Source organism: Salvia hispanica, chromosome 3 (assembly GCF_023119035.1).
Source record: "Salvia hispanica cultivar TCC Black 2014 chromosome 3, UniMelb_Shisp_WGS_1.0, whole genome shotgun sequence".
Lineage (NCBI taxonomy): Eukaryota > Viridiplantae > Streptophyta > Magnoliopsida > Lamiales > Lamiaceae > Salvia > Salvia hispanica.
The window spans coordinates 4,905,835-4,922,618 of NC_062967.1; the positions used below are offsets into that span (position 1 = coordinate 4,905,835).

At 38.2% G+C, this 16,784-nt stretch overlaps 5 protein-coding genes across 5 annotated transcripts; all 5 read right to left on the reverse strand.

Annotated features, from left to right (window-relative positions):
• Positions 1-1,026: 1,026 nt before the first annotated feature.
• On the reverse strand, positions 1,027-3,823 carry LOC125213897 (cytochrome P450 98A2-like). Its single transcript, XM_048114685.1, has 3 exons — positions 3,310-3,823; positions 2,161-2,558; positions 1,027-1,905 (listed from the first exon to the last, which is right to left on the reverse strand). The coding sequence occupies exons 1-3, from the start codon at positions 3,806-3,808 to the stop codon at positions 1,261-1,263; spliced, it is 1,542 nt and encodes a 513-aa protein (XP_047970642.1). The 5' UTR covers positions 3,809-3,823; the 3' UTR covers positions 1,027-1,260.
• A 2,830-nt stretch (positions 3,824-6,653) lies between these two features.
• Positions 6,654-9,126, reverse strand: LOC125212232 (mediator of RNA polymerase II transcription subunit 10b-like). The gene is made up of 5 exons (XM_048112333.1): positions 8,799-9,126; positions 8,515-8,595; positions 8,299-8,401; positions 7,427-7,516; positions 6,654-6,884 (listed from the first exon to the last, which is right to left on the reverse strand). Exons 1-5 carry the CDS (start codon positions 9,035-9,037, stop codon positions 6,825-6,827), a joined length of 573 nt encoding a protein of 190 aa, XP_047968290.1. The 5' UTR covers positions 9,038-9,126; the 3' UTR covers positions 6,654-6,824.
• A 1,558-nt stretch (positions 9,127-10,684) lies between these two features.
• Positions 10,685-14,568, reverse strand: LOC125212363 (ERI1 exoribonuclease 3-like). Its single transcript, XM_048112507.1, has 5 exons — positions 14,495-14,568; positions 14,326-14,409; positions 12,246-12,862; positions 11,564-11,739; positions 10,685-11,466 (listed from the first exon to the last, which is right to left on the reverse strand). Exons 2-5 carry the CDS (start codon positions 14,348-14,350, stop codon positions 11,046-11,048), a joined length of 1,239 nt encoding a protein of 412 aa, XP_047968464.1. The 5' UTR covers positions 14,351-14,409; positions 14,495-14,568; the 3' UTR covers positions 10,685-11,045.
• A 692-nt stretch (positions 14,569-15,260) lies between these two features.
• On the reverse strand, positions 15,261-15,884 carry LOC125215888. The gene is made up of 2 exons (XM_048117469.1): positions 15,709-15,884; positions 15,261-15,519 (listed from the first exon to the last, which is right to left on the reverse strand). Exons 1-2 carry the CDS (start codon positions 15,882-15,884, stop codon positions 15,261-15,263), a joined length of 435 nt encoding a protein of 144 aa, XP_047973426.1.
• A 99-nt stretch (positions 15,885-15,983) lies between these two features.
• On the reverse strand, positions 15,984-16,517 carry LOC125215898. Its single transcript, XM_048117480.1, has one exon. The coding sequence runs from the start codon at positions 16,515-16,517 to the stop codon at positions 15,984-15,986; it is 534 nt and encodes a 177-aa protein (XP_047973437.1).
• Positions 16,518-16,784: the final 267 nt, after the last annotated feature.

The window sequence follows — 16,784 nt, forward strand, 5'->3', positions numbered from 1 at the left end:
AAAATTTAAGTAAATAATAATAATAACTATTACAAAATTAAATTAAACATAAAATGATATAACAAAAGAAAATGAAATAGCGAAATCTCCCAATCTCTCTCAATCGCGAAATCGCGTTCATCTCCCAATCTCTCTCACTTTGCACACCGGCGAAATCTCTCAAACAAACACCACAACAAAGAAACAAAATCCATTCATCACAACACTATGTAATTTCTCTATTGCCCTATTATTCTCCTCGATTGATGACAAAATCAAACTAAAACTCTCACATTCGGTCTCCGGCAGCGGCATTGAAGAAGTCACGGCGTCGTCTTCGTCGATTGGCTCACACCACTTGAAAAATTGGCAATCTTTTCTCTCACAAACAAAGTATAGCTTCCCCCTTGTTGGTTTTCCATAGGTGTTGACGATTCGGAGTGAAGCCCGATTCTTGCAATGGCAAAATTCGTACCGGAATCGGAGGTCACGTCCACCGCCACTCCCACCGGTCTCTCTGCTGTAGTTCGAACGGTCCATGGTTGGCGAGTTTAGGTTACTTGATGTTCTTCCAAGAACTAGGGTTTTGTCTCCAAAAGAAACGATGAAGAAGATGAAAAAAGAATAATAAGAATGTAAACTTATTCTAGGGTTTTTAAATGATACTAAGTAATTCTTTTTAATAAAAATAATTTCAAAAAAAATTAGAATTTATTTGAAAAAGAAAAAAATTTCTAATTTTTAAAACTCTTAATCCGGTCAAAATTGATTTAAAATTCGTTGACCGTTAATTTTTAACAGCTCCATCCATTTTGGACCAAATGTGACCGATTTGTAGTATTTGTTAAGGACCAAATAATTCAAAAGATAATGTTATAGACCAAAATCAAAAAATCAACATATGTTAATGACCAAAAAGGACCTTTACTCTTAAAATATCTACCTTACGCGATCATATTAATTTTATACTACTACTACTAATTCTATTGAATTAATATTATGCATAAAAATAACTACTACTGCAATTTTTTATGCTATGGTATTAAATTGATTTTAAAAAACATCAAAATCCTCAGTTATTTAGCAGTGGGAACATTACAGTAATAAGCTTCATTTTCCCTACCAATACAAACTTCTCTAGACATCAAATTGCACACAACAAATGCATCAAAAGTCCTACCAAGAAACTGAGGGATATTTTTTCTTACAGATCCAAAGGAGGAACTTTAGATTCAATCCCATATCTCAAGTCACCAAGTGCTTAGGCAAAACCCATAAATCTTACATGTCCGCAGCAATTCGCTTGTACAGAGTGGCTGGTAATCTAGGAGTGGGAACAGCCTCCAATGGCGTCCGCATATAGGTCACGAGACCGGGATTCTCTCCCATGTCGATATCTTCCGTGCTGATTCCATTCGGAGGAGCCCAGTTGAAGTGGTGCAAGAGGTGGGCGATCATGGACGTGACCAGATTGATACCTAGCTGGGCACCGGGACATACTCTTCTTCCGGCACCAAAGGGAAGGAGACGGAAATCGTGTCCCTTCATATCAACATCCTCCTCGAGGAACCTCTCTGGCCTGAATTCTGAGGGGTTCTTCCATACAGCAGGATCACGCGCCACTGCCCATACATTAACGTGCACGTTTGCTCCCTTGGGGATGTCGTAGCCACCAACCTTCACGGTACTGTTGGCACGGTGAGGAAGCATGAGAGGGGTTGGAGGATGCAACCTCAGTGCTTCCTTGGCTACAGATTGCAGATAAGGAAGGTTTGAGAAGTCCAACTCAGTGATCACTCGTTCATAGCCAATTACACGGTCTAGCTCTTCCTGAGCCTTTTTTTGGACCCTCGGATTCTTGATCAGCTCGGCCATGGCCCATTCGACAGATATTGCAGTTGTGTCCATTCCTGCAGTGATCATGTCCTGCAAAATTTCCAATCAGATTTAGCACAATGCTTTCTAGCCAATGACGAGAAGACCATCGTCTTGTTTTGATACTTCGTAAATATAACAAACAAGTACAAGACTAGTTTCAAAAGTCATTTCATCATTTCAGTATAAGGATAGATAAAAGACATCAAGTAGACACTCATTTATGGATGAAAACTTGTAATATTTAACCGTAAAAATAAATCCCACAAAACTGCACAATATTGTTTGTATTAAATGCGAACTCACCCAGAGAAGGCCAATAATGGTATCCTCACTCAGATCATATTTATCTTTTAGAGTCAGCAAAGCATCAAAGAAGTGCTGTTGGGCTCCTCCACCTTTTTCGCGAGCAAGCATGTGCTCTTCCATGATCTCACGAGTGAGATTGTCCCTACGCGCTCCATGTTTGGCAAACGCATCTTCATCCAGTGGGAACATCCAACGGAGCCATGGGATATGCTCAGCCATAGCTAGGGATGCACCAAGCTTTAGTCCATTCGAAACAATGGCCTTGAATTCCTGACCTTGTTTGTCTACTATCCCATCAGCATTCACAAATCGTTTCCCAAACGCAAGTCTCGTAATGTTGTTGAATGCCACAGCTCCAAGATATTTCTTAACCAACAAGCTCTTCCCTGAGTTATCTGTACAATTTCAAAGAATACGTTGAAACCATGATTTACTAATTCGGAAAGTTGACATTCAAATCATTCAGAACGCCATGATCCAAAAAAGATTATGAATATGGTCTTTAGTCTTATAATGTAAAGGATTAGTCGATTAGAGAACTATGCCTAATTTCCCTCTTTATTTCTATTTGTAGGGACAGTTGACAAATGGCAATGATTGATGATTAAATAATGTAATCCAAAATTGCAATTAGGTGAGCTGGTCCAATTTGTGACATTTAATGCATATCCTCCCTCATTGACACAGTCTTTAAGATTAAAAAACAAGTTTTGTCTCATACAAGTTGAGGACCATTATTTTCATTAAATACATGATCAAGTAGTGATTTTTAATCCTTTCCCCAATCGTACACATGAATCAAGCAAAAGTTAGCTAAAATGAGAAATTATCAAAAGGGGCTTTTGAATATCTTCTCATAATCCACCGTAAAAGAGAAAATGCCCTAATTTTAAGAATCAAACACAATTCCGAGCGGCAAATCATCAATCCATGTACTATTCTACAATTCACAGGCTATGATGAACAAGCAAATCTACGATCAAACAGATAAAGGTATGTCCAACTCATATTCACTGTAGCGGAAATGCCTCAATTTCAAGCCAATTCGGGCGCCAAAATCAGCAATCCATGTACTATTAAAGCTATGATGAATTGAACAAGCTAATTGACATAATCGGCGACCAAACAGTGATAATAAAGCCATACCGGGAGAAATGCAGTCATTGTAGATCGACTCAACCATGGCGGAGACTTCATCCTCCCGAATTGGCCTCAACGCCTCGAGGCGTTTGGGGGTAAACAGCTCCAATGTACACACCTTCCTCACTTTAACATAGTGGGGCCCGTAATCCGCCCAAATCAGATCCTGGCCGTCGCGGCTGAACTTGGCGGCGGAGCGGCTGCGGTGTCGGTCGGCGAGCTGCTGATCCTTCTCCTTGAGGACCTCCTTAGCCAATTCGGTGTTGCAGACGACGACGTTTAGGGTTGTTCCGAACCAGACGGAGATGATCGGGCCGTAGGTGCTGGCCCAGTCGGCGAAGCAGCGGAAGCGGACGGGCTTGATGTCGTAGAGGTTGCCGACGACGGGGAGGGGGCGGGGGCCCGGGGGGAGGCGGAATCGGAGGCGGTAGTAGAGTTGGTGGAGGAGGATTAGGGCGGGGAAAGGGAGGAAGAGGAGGAGGAGGAGGAGAAGGAGAAAAGCCATGGGTTGGAGTAGGGAGGGATGGAGGGAAAAGTTTAGTTTACTTATAGCGGTTGGAGTGGAGTTGGTAAGGTGGGTGGCTGGAGGTTGAGGTTGGTAGAGGGTGTTTTCGTCAATTCACATATCTACTATTTTAACCGTTTTTCGATTTCTAAAGGATTTTCTCATTGATAGATGAACAGAAATTTAAACGTCGGTCAAGTAAAAGTAGTCGGTTTGGGTATGATAGATTTTGATAGTTGAAGTATTGAGTCAATAGATCGGAGATGAATACGAATCTGATAAACGCACACCGAAATGATTTTTTTACATATGGAAAGGTGGTTTGATATGTGTCCATTGTCAAGGTGGACTAGTGGGCAGTATTTGAATTATTCTTTGACGAATAAATTAGGAAAGTAGATAGACCATAAGGTAATAACTCATAAGTCATAACTCATGACAACATTGTCGTATTTGATAAAAATATTTTTTTATTAATAAATTAAAAGTTTGTGTATTTGATTATGATATAGTAAATGAGAGTATATTATTTTTCATGATAGAGTAGTGTGTTTTTTTCATTAAGCGGGGTTCTTTTAAATAATCAATTTTTAAATTAATTTAGAGTACAGTACACTGTATAATGGTTAGTATTTTTTTTCAATGTAGTATCATAGACATGTAATCAAATTTTGTTAGAATCGGTGTTTGAGCTTTTTTTTCTGGACGCAGAAAATATTTCTAATATGTTTAATACAATTATATAGCAGTACTATTTGAAATATTCACCCCTAATATCAAATAAAATATATATGTATAAAAATATTCCAAATACATTATTTATAGTAGTACTAGTTATATATTTTAAATAGCTATTATTTTTCATAATATAATTTGACTTACAAAAAATTATAACTATACTTATTATGTGCATAATAGCCTTATTTTTTTTTGTTTTGATTTGTCAGCATGAATTAACCCCCTTGATTTTTTTTTATAAGATTTTGTGTACTATAATGAAACCTTAACGCTTTTTCTTTCTTTATTTTTTAATTTTATTAGTTTTGCTTTAAAATTTTTATCATCAACTAAAACTAAGTATTAAGAATATATTTTACAAATACTACATGATTCGCATTTCAAAACATGACAAATGCAAAATAACAACCATAATTAAAGTGAAACACACTTAGTGGCCTCATAAAAGGGGCTTATGTACCCTGATTGAGAATAATTAACTCAAATTAACAGTTACGTAATTCAACTAAATTAATCACAAGATATTATAATTCAAGAAAAATGGTGACAAGTAAATATATAAGACAGCAACGACACATGCACCAGCAAGAGCACTCCTAATGCTCTCCCTAAAAACTCCCTTATTTCTCCCTAACTCCTGCCACATCAGCGCCACATCAGCACCAAAATTTATCCCCAGTTTTTAGCCAACTTTTAGCCAACTGCTCCAATGGTTTCTCCCTTATTTATCCCTTATTTCTCCCTAACTCAACATTTCATTTTTACATCATTACTAATTTAATTGTTTTATTTTTATATATAATAAAGCTAGCTAATTTATAAGACAAGACAAATAATAGTAATAAAGTTCGTTGTATTAAACACGAGTAAAAAATTACAACGACGAAAATTTAAAAAAAAATAGGGGGGAAATTATTTTAAATTAATTATTAAATTTTAAATTTATAGGGGGGGAAATTAAAAAAAAAAAAAAACTATTTTTATCGCCGGATTATCGCCCACAGTGGTCGGCGATAATCCGGCGATAATCCGGCGAATTTTCGGGATTCGGCGTTAATTCGGTAGAATTAACGCCGGATTATCGCCGATTCCTCCCCATTGCCGGCGAATTTTCGGCGATAATCGGCGATAAAACGCCGGATTTAACGCCGAGTGCATTGGGAGTGCTCTAATTATTAAATTACTACTATGTTTTTAAACTATAGTTTTTAGAATTAAGTTATTGTAATTTTCTATCTTTAAGTAATGTAATATTACTCTTTTTAATATTACCCTTACTATCACAATTTTTTTACAATCATTTTACATAACAATGCCCCTAAAATGAAACCCTTTCTCCACTCATAATACAAAACATTATCGAAGTAAGACCCTCTCTCTAATTTTCGGGATTCGGCGTTAATTTCTCTTTTTAATGATAAAATTATTAAATTGAGTTGTAAGTTGTACTGATGGGCTAGTGCTATTGCATGTGTTGCTGCTAAAATGAAAAATGCTTATGTGACAAGCTGAAAAATAGAATCGTGGCTTAAATGAGAGTAATTATATTAAGAAAATTTATCGCAATTATGAGATTAATCAAGCTTAAGAGCATCCGCAATGGTCGGCGGGAGCGGGCGGGGGGGGTGGGGATCTGGGGGTCGAACGGGGGATAAACAAAGGGATGGAGGCTACTGGAAGCGGGATGGACGGACATGCGTATGGTGGAACAGCGGGCAAACCTCGCCCTCCCGGGTCCACCCCCGGCGGTGTTTGTCGGGATCAGTAGCTGCTGGGGGCTGGGGGGACTCCCTGCGGTCCCCGGTTTCCCCCAACATTTTCCCGGCGGCGTTTCGAATGCGCGGGGAGTTGTTTATCGCTCGTTGGGCATTGGGCGTAATATGTTTTTCCCCCGGGACGATGCGGTAGCGGCCCCCCCTTTCCCAAAAGTGCCCGGCAATCGGGGGCGGTTGGCTCCGGAGGCGCGGACATGTTGGATTACCCCCACATTGATCGTGGGCCCCAAATGTGGAAGGATTATGGGGCGTGACCCTTTTTGGGTGGCCCCCCGGGCCCCTCTCGGTTGTGGTTTAGGGTGCAGGGGAGAACGGGGGTTTCCCCCGGGATGTTTAACATTAAACTTTCAAACAAGTTTATCAACTGAAATATAGATATTGCATTACATTTACTACTAGTTTAAGTGATACAATAGGATAAATATTATACTATGCCCAAACATAATCATCAAGCTGGATGCAAATAAACACAACCCCAAGAGCCAACATATATAAAATTTCTCTTAATTTTTCGCATCTCCATTTGGAAGCATATTTTGGGACTGAGCCAATCGTTTAGCCTCCTGCACAAAATTGTAAATGAGAAATTTGAATAGTAAAAGCATATTCACATTCATAAGTACAACATTCACAACAATATATACATATATAAGGCCATAAGGGTATGATGAAATATAAATCGTAGTAACTTTTTATAGTAAGGTAGAACCCATATCTTTGACAGGAAGCCATAATACTACCCCATAAAAACATGCACACTTTCATTTTTCGTCCATCTCATTAAAGCATGCTCATTTCTTTTTTTTCCTTTCTACCATCCCCACCACAAATTCTTAAATATTACCCTTACTATCACAATTTTTTTACAATCATTTTACATAACAATGCCCCTAAAATGAAACCCTTTCTCCACTCATAATACAAAACATTATCGAAGTAAGACCCTCTCTCTACTCACATTACCACTAGCACTAGATTTCTTAAAATTTAGGCCCAAATATTTGTTCATGCTTTCATGGGGCAGAGGGAGTAGTAAATATGATTGGTTTAACATGTGAACTGTGAAGAAAGAGAAAAAGGGAACAAGAGTCTAGGTAAAACTCACGGCTGCAGATGCTGCTCGTATCTCCCTATAAGTTTCAACTTCGCCAGGAAATGCCTGCTCGAGTTCTTCAAGTAGATGTTTTCGCAGGCCCTGCATTGTTTAATGGGAATATAAGTTTATGCCCGTTCATCAAGCTTCAGGACATAAAATAAATTGCTGCCCTGTCAAATAACAGCCAGTGGCCAATAATGCTAAACTGCCATGACGAGAGCCATAACTTTTTTTCTCGTGCAGCAATTTAGCAACGTTTCAATTGGGGTGCTTCGTAGAAGTGAACAATTAGCCATCGAATTACATCAAAATGGTACCCAACCTTCACGCCAAGATATATCTCTCTAATGATGAACGAGTGCAAGGAATTCAGGAAGGCTCAAACTAGTGCAGAAATAGTGAATTGTTGCTACTTGCAGCAACTGGCATGCCTATTGATTCTATTGAATAAGAGTCCAAACCAACTGCCTAAGTTGATCCCTTTTCTAACAATTCGATTGATGGTTCCACTATCTAGCCATATTCCTAAAAAACAACTGGTAGCACTCTGTAAGACCAAGAAACACCATAAATCTCTTCGAACCGACCACTGAAAAGTGAAAACTGTCAAGACCTTGCTTAGGTCTATTTAACACCATCTCTAGGAACAGCATAGCTCAAACACTCAACCAAGCACTGACCATGATTACATTTATTCCAAATTCCCATTAACTATGAAATAGTCCTATTGCAAAATCTGCAGGACCAACCACAAATGTGCCAAATTATCTGACCATTTAGCAGTGTAATTTGAAATATCCCCAAGAAAACCAACAGAAGCTCAGATACGTAGAACAGTAGAACCAAAAATAACAAATGAATTTTGCAAACTAAAGACCAACCTTGAAGGCATCTGTTTTCCCTTTAGTAATCTGATTCTTGGCAATGCATCCGTTCAACATATCCCGTGTGAATTCATCAGGATTCTTCCCATCATCAATCAAACTACATAACAATTCATAGATTCACAAGAGACTTAACAAACTAACACACTCAGGCATAGTAATTAGAAAATTAAGCATAAAATCAGCTAAGAGTAAGGGGAAAAGGGGACTTACTTAAGAACCTCCATGGGCACCTGAATGTTGCACTTCTCTGCTAATCTTGTCATATTGTCCAATTCCAACACTAGGTTATTCCTAAATCACAAGAAATACGGTAAACCGCAGTAAAAATCTATGGCAAACAAATCAGTCATGTTCAATATTCAGATTAATTCAAAGCATCAGTTCTTCGCCAAAACCAAACAACTGCTAGTGCTCAACAGAAAACCCTAGAATCTCCAACCCCCAAAATACTACTACTAGAAAAGGAGAAACTGGAAATTGTGGGAGGAAATTACATGCGCTGGAGGAGAGGGAGTTGGGAAGCAACATTGTAGGAGGAGACGGTGAGGTAGAGCTGGTGGAGGACGCCGAGGGTTTTCTGAATTGAATTTATAACTTGACCCAAATTCTGCTTAGGATCGTCAATTGAGGTTGCGGCGGTGGTGGCAGAAGAATCCACAGGCGACGCAGCGGTTGATTGCGAGATCATCATGCTGTTTCCGCCACCGCCGGTGGTTGCCGCCGATGAATCCATATTCCTCAAAATTCTGATGGTTTTTCTAAGATGAAATTCAATGATGTTTGGTAATTCCAAATTATGTTGAAAGCGAGTTACTATTAGTTTTGATCAAATGAAATACTTATAACTCCTTCGGTTTAAAGAATATCACACTTTTCTTAAAAAAAAAAAGTAAATGCACCCAAAACATATTACAAAATTTAGATTCTATACTTTCAGCGATTTTGCGCTCCCTAGCAAAATATTGTTTGCAGTTCTTATACTATACCAATTGCTCGTTTCAGGTGTTTTTTCACTTTGACCAAATTTTCGGACAAAAACGTCCCCCAAAAGTCTAAAGGACATTTTTGTACACTCACTCTCCAAAAGTAGGTACTTATTTGATATTTATGTTAATTTAAATACTTTAACTGTAATTTAGTATATTTTATTCCAATAATTTTTATTTGAATTGGTTATAATATAAAAAATATGCAGAGTTTTAATGTTGTGTATTAACTTAATAAAAATTGCTTTATTATAAAGCACATATTCTATTTCCTCTAACTAAAATGAATCAATTAAAATGATGATTTATAAAAAAAAGGGTTCACATTTTAAAAGTATTTAGAAATCTTTAAAATATCATGGCTTTTAAGCACAAATAATTTAATATTTTAATATTTCAAAAGAGTGAGCAAATAAAAATAACATTATATTGCTATTAGTATTTAATTTTTATCGTCAACTAGGTTGCTTCTTCCTGAAGCTATCGAAAATCATTTTTGATCTTTGTAAGTTTATACTCTCACAGATTGAGCCATTCTCATTGATTCAATAATGACCATTTACTCTTTTGCAGAATTTCTACAAGGGCTAAACATAATTTGTAAAAATTTAGAAAAAGTTTTAAGAAGAAAAATGGGAAAAAAATTTAGGTAGGCGCTTTAAGTCACACCCTTCTTTTTACTAGTTCCGCCCATGACCATTCTAGACAAAAATTATTCAAATAAAACATAAATCATAGTTAAAGTATCCAAACTAACTTTAATATCAATATAAGTACCTACTTTTAGAGAGTAAGTGTACAAAAATGTCCTTTAGCCTTTTGGGGGTGTATTTGTCCAAAAATGTGGTTAAATAGTGAAAAAGCACCTGAAACGAGCAAGTGACATAATATGGGGACTGCAAATGATATTTTGCAAGTATAGGGACCGCAAATGTTCGTCGATAAAAGTAGAGAGCCTAAAAATGTAGACTAAAGGTCCTTTTTGGTCCTTAACATATGGAGATTTTTTGATTTTGGTCCAAAACCTTATCTTTTGAATTATTTGGTCCCTACCAAATAATTCAAAAAATAAGGTTTTGGACCAAAATAAAAAAATCTCCGTATGTTAAGGACCAAAAAGAACCTTTAGTCAAAAATGTATTCACTCTTTTTTATAAATGTATTGCCATTGTTTTGATAAATTGACACTGTCATTCGTCATTCAAATTCAACTTTGGCCCATATATAATAGTGAAAATTAATGATAATACACCATCCATTTTGCATAAAACGAAACTTTCTTTTACATGGTATTTTAGTACATTATTATTTTATAAATAAAATGAACAGAGAATAGAATAGAGATAAACATATTAGTACCTTAAATGACACATTCAATAAACGAGCCATTTAAATGAGACGAAGACAATATCTATTTATTCACTACTTTCAAAGTTTGCGTGCAAAATCAAAATACACTAAAAATTTGTGTACTTCAACGCCAAAAACCCTTGCACTTTAGTGCAATTCTCCCTATTGTTTTCCTTTCTAGTCAGCCTCTCTATTCCAATTGTTCAAATTCAAAACCTAGATTCATAGAAAGACTAATCAATCCCACAACTTACCTCTCAATTTTCATTATTTACTTACTAAAACTAAGAAGTGCTTCTCATCATTACCTAACCCCTCCCAAAGGAAAAACTTGCGAAATTATTTAAAGAAAGAAAATAATCTTAATATCCCTCGAATAAAATATGATCAAAATAGATAGATTGATCACAAAGAAGCCCATTGGAAGTATTGGCAAAGGGCACCTCTTGCAGCTGTCCAATTCCCACATCCAAAGAAGATGCTCCCTTGCCTAGGACCTGGTTTCCTCACTATCCCTTTGCTGCTCTTCACCCCACAGTAACAAAAGGGATTCTGGTGCTGTCTTTGTGCACGTGGCGCAATGAAAACTGGCTTCTCTGGTGGTGCGTTGGACATCAAGGGCTCGTCGCGAGTGAGTGAGTTGGTGATGGAGAACTTGAACCCCCTGTGCATGAGTAAAGCCAGAAGGCAGGCAGTGTTTCTGGCGTCGTCCAGCCCACAGTGAGCACGGCCTTGCCATGATAGGCCGGCCTTCTCGACTGCCTCTTTCAGGTTGCACCTCCCCCCACCAAACACCTCGCGGAAGGGGACTCGCAAATCGATCCATCTAGTCAAACACAGTTGAGAGCGAATCCTGTTAGTGCCTTTTATACAGTATTAGAAGCTTTTTCATCTCAAACAAATAATAATGCTATGGTGCTGACCGGTTAAAATATGGAGGCTTTCGGATTTGTTTGAAGCGGCACTCGGATTCCAACATCACCTGGCAATCCCAGTCAGACCATGTTACTATCGCGAAGTTGGCATTCTTTATTCCTTTGTTTTCAAGCCATTTGTCGTGGCTGAGAAGAGCTTCACTTAGCGAAACTCCACGGTCAACCTAAAAGCCCGCAAGATAAATATATATACACATCAGGAACTACATTAAGTTCATAGAACCCCTAAAGCAAGTACAAAATACAGACAAGCATCAAGATCTTCCAGATTTAAGCAACAATTCATCATATAGCATCATAACTAGTTTCACATATTGTCATTCACAAATTTCTTCTTGGGGTTGCAGGCTTCTTAGCATATATTATGGGCTTCAGCAGAGCATAAGAAAGAACTTTCCTAAGGAAAGGTTCAAATTTTGTGCAGCTACTCAAACCGAATCCACAAAGGTTCAAATTTTGTTACAAGGATTTCCACTTAAGTGTAAATAGATATGCCATTAGTAGCTTAGACATTTAAACATCACAAGTTCTGTTTATAGATCATGGAGAGAAAATCACAAATTTCTTCAGCATAAAGGGACAATGAACTGAGGTCCAAGAAGAGTTTAAAGGAAAAAACAAACAAAAGACACAAAAAATGCATTGAAGAAGGCTGAATATGCTTATAAACCTGGATTTGCTGTATGCCCGTCAGATCTTTGCAGAAATCAGTTAGGTGTTGATTACAAGTCGGCCGAACATACGTCTGAAAGCTGTCTTCTAGCTGTCCAGTAATGCTGCTGACAATCACAGATGGAAACTCAATAATCTCTTGTGGATAAGGAACTCTTTCTTTGTCACATGTGGCCTCAAAGTCGATGACAACAAAATATTGGAAATCTTGGAATTGCTTATCATGTAGATAACTCTGAGCCATCATATGTGCTGGGACACGCTGAAATCTGTAGTTCATTGCAGAAGGGTGAAAATGGGCATGAAAGACATTCAGCTGGCACATAAGAGCATTGTTACAGCCAGGATTCCTAGACCATTTGCCAAAGTCGTGATAATATAAGGGCCTCTTCGTAGATTCCTCAAGAGGTTCTACAGGCTCACTGCTTAAGGGGCAATCTTGATCTATAGCACCCGAACCTGAACCAGAACCTGAACTTGAACCTGTTTGAACAGGGGCATCATCATGCAACTCTGGAAAACCTTCAAAGTAGGCCATTTTATGTGATGGAGAACACAAGTAACTCGCATTTTGAATCTTTTTTATCGAAGTCTCATGGTTACTCTGCATAGCATCTGCACGTTGAGGGATCATTGGATTAGTAGTTCATCACCATAGCATGCACAATGCAAGCTAGCACTGACTACACAAGCTAATTATCCAAGCCATTTCAAATGAAAGGCAAAGAGTTACTAAGTAATCTGAAACATACAGTATCAAAAAGTTCTAAATACAGCTCCTCCTTATTGTTACAAAATTCATATATTGACACATGATGTGGATTAAATAAATTCAACTGTGTGGTGCTCTACTCTGAGCAATGGAACTTCACACATTTCACATATAGTTGAACTACATATAAGTCTGTATAGAAAGACTAAAGGCTATGCTAGTATACAAACAGGCTGAACAGCATTAACAGACGCTCAGTTTAATGCTGCTGTAATTATATTAGATCTCATATCCAGATAAATAGACCAGATCTTATACTTAATTTTTTTCCTTATGCAGGACACATGTTTCTTTGACAGAACACTTTTAAGAAAAAGGTCCAAACGTGTATTTTGTTTTTAAATTTTGGAGCAAAGATTAATGTGAGCAAAGAAATACAAGCTACTTCCTTTTCTACTAAACTCTTCTTCCATTGAAAATTTTCAAATACACTCAGAAATAAACTTCCACGTCTTATAAAATGCTGTGATAATAAACAAAACACGATTATCTCTTGAAAGACCAAACATGATTATCCAACCTAACAATCTGCAATCTTTAATTGCACATTCCATAAACAAAAGAAAATTGGGGAATTTCGGAGGATAAATATTAGAACAATTCCCCTCCAATTCCTTTCCTCTAATTATTTCCATCTGCATCCTAGAAAGTTCAAACCTTCTATTTCTTGTCATGTCTTCTCCCAACGAGCTTACGTCTTATCTTTAAGGCGGCATTTACTTTTAGCAATAGACTAGATTGAAAAAGATACACTGATTGAATGTGTATCTTACTAAGCTGTCTCTATATGGAGTAGACAATAGCTCCAAATCAGCTAACCAACACACAAACAATAATTAGATTAATATAAAAACATTTAGAAGCAAACATAAGCATATCACACACTAACCAACACACAAACAAACATACTCTTAAATTAATATCACTATACATTAGCCAATGTTGTGATCACCAACGCTAACCTTTCTCATCCCATGCATCTATACATCAATACACTACTTTGAATAAACAAGGATCGTAAAAATCTCAAGCCCAATCGGAAAAAAAAAACCTCAACGACGACACACAATTCACTCCCCAAAATTGAGAAAACGAACCGAATCGAGAAAATAGAAAATAACACTGATCGTCGCTAAATCTCCTGTTACAGTTGATGCTTTTTTTTTCTAAATTCCCCATAACGTAACAAAATCACCTAAAATTCTCCAACAAAAAATAAGGAAAAATTGCACGAACCAAATCACATTCGGCAAGCGATCCCTAGTAACGCAAGCATAAATTTAAGAGAGAGAGAGAGAGAAGAAACCTTTATGATCCAGAGAAATCATCATGCATATGGAAGCTAGGAAGATCGGAGGCAAAGCACACGAAATCTCAGTCTGCAATTGCACTGCAAAAACAAAATTGGAGATGAAATACCTAGTGTAGATGCATAGATCAGTGCAAATATGATGTGATCGAGATCAGGTACCAACCATGATAGCGCTGCGCTTGGCGAAGAGAGCGTTTGCTGCTGCTTTTGGGGCAATTAAAGGATATGTATATCAATTATTATGGCGTTTACGTGTAATCACATTTACATCTATTCAATAGGATTTTATTATTTTATACACTACACTTTTAAATAAATGAATAAGAATTATACACTACACTTTAAATAAATGAATAAGAATAACGCAAATATAAAAATAACTTAAGTTTGATTTTAATACTAACAAACTTTGAGTAATATAATGAAATAAATATTTAAACAAAAAATTTCAAATAAAAGAATAACAAAACAACATAACTTATTTTTAGTCTTTTAGGTAATTTAAAGAATAAATATAAATGATACGTATACACGTTATTTGAAGTAATCAAAGCAAATTGATGATTGAAAATATTTCATCTATATGTATTGACGCAAGGTCTTCCATATTTGTTGCGGAGTTTAGTTACAACTTACAAGTATTAGTCTTTCATTAATCATTATGATGATAATTAAATGGTGTATTATAATTAGAGCATCCACGCGTAGTGAGAGCTCTAGTGATTGCTACGTCAGCAGACCCATTTTTCTGCCATGGTGGAGCCCTAGTGATGCCCTATCTATTATCCGTTTCTCATTTCAATTTTAATTTTTCTTTTATGTTTACCAATTATAAATAGCAAAATTAGACTTCTAATTAATGAACTAGCAAAAAAACATACATTACTTAATTTTTTTATAAAAAAAGTTACAACTAAAGAGGTACAATTTCAACGACCACTACGTGTCCAAACTTCTTCAATCATGTCGTTCAAGAGATCAAGATGAGCTTGTTGGTTGCGCATGCTCTCCTGAGCTTGTAATCTCTCGCTGACTCCATAGGGTAAACCTCGAACGACCGGCGGGGCTGCATGACCTGCGCTCGGACCGGCTTCATCGTCGGACCACTCACTAGTTGCACGACCTTCATCGTGAATAATCATGTTGTGCAAGATGATGTATGCATACATGACATTGGTGATATGATGCCTGTACCAGGAACAAGCCGGACCTTTCACTATACTCCAACGCGCTTGAAGCACACCGTATCCTCGCCCCACGTCCTTCCGTGCAGACTCCTGCTTTGCCGCAAAAAACTCTCTCCTCGCACCCGTTGGGCAGGAGATCGTCTTCAAGAAAACTGGTCATCTCGGATAAATGTTGTCGGCTAAGTAGTACCCCATATGATGCTGTTGTCCGTTGGCAGTTAAGTTGATAACCGGACTGCTCCCATTGCATTGCTCGGTGAAGAGACTGGACGAGTTCAGCACATTGATGTCGTTGTTGGACCCCGCCACGCCAAAGTGAGCATGCCAAATCCAAAGACGGTGGTCAACGATTGCTTCAAGGATCATCGTCGGGTGGGTACCCTTATACCCACTGGTGAATTGGCCTCTCCACGCTGCAGGACAATTCTTCCACTCCCAGTGCATACAATCAATACTCCTAACATTCTAGGAGCCGTGCACCGTTTCGTGCATCCGCAGCAGGTTTTGGCAGTCTTGGGCATTCGGCTTGTGCAAATATGTAACGCCGAAGGCGTCAATAACGCCCGCACAAAATTTTACCAGACACTCCCGGCCAGTTGTATTCCCGACGTGAAGATACTCGTCGAACATGTCCGCTGTAGTGCCGTATGCCAACTGACGAAGCGCAACCGTGCACTTCGTCAGTGGGGATGGACCGTTTCTGTGGGCCGCATCTTCCCGCTGCTGGAAGTACTCGTCGCGCGCCTCCAACGCGTGAACAATCTGGAGAAACAGCTCTCGTTGCATCCTAAACCGTCGGCGAAAAACCGGCGCGCCCCACCGGGGATGTTCGGCGAAGTAGTCCTCGAACAGACGTTGATGAGCAAGGACATGCTCTCGGCGGACGGATGTCTGTCGGCGGATGGGCCTCGGGACCTGCTCTTGGGCCTGCTGTTCGGCTTGCTCTTGCTCTTGTATTGCACGAATACCGGCGAAAATCTGGTTCCCGAAAGCAAACATTGCGCGTTCCATACACCGACCAATATCTCCCCCGGGAAACATTTTGGAAAAGTGAGTGAAAGAGATATTGCAATGGAGAGAGAGTTGAGAGAGATGTGTGAGAGTTGTGTGAAAAATGAGTGAAATTAAGGTATATTTATAGAATTGAAAAAGAAAAAAAATAAAATTCAAAAACGCGTTGATCGGACCAACGCGTGATCGGGCGCGCCCTCGGACATAAAGGTTAGACGTTTCCATACCCAAGACCCATTATGTTAACTTATTCCA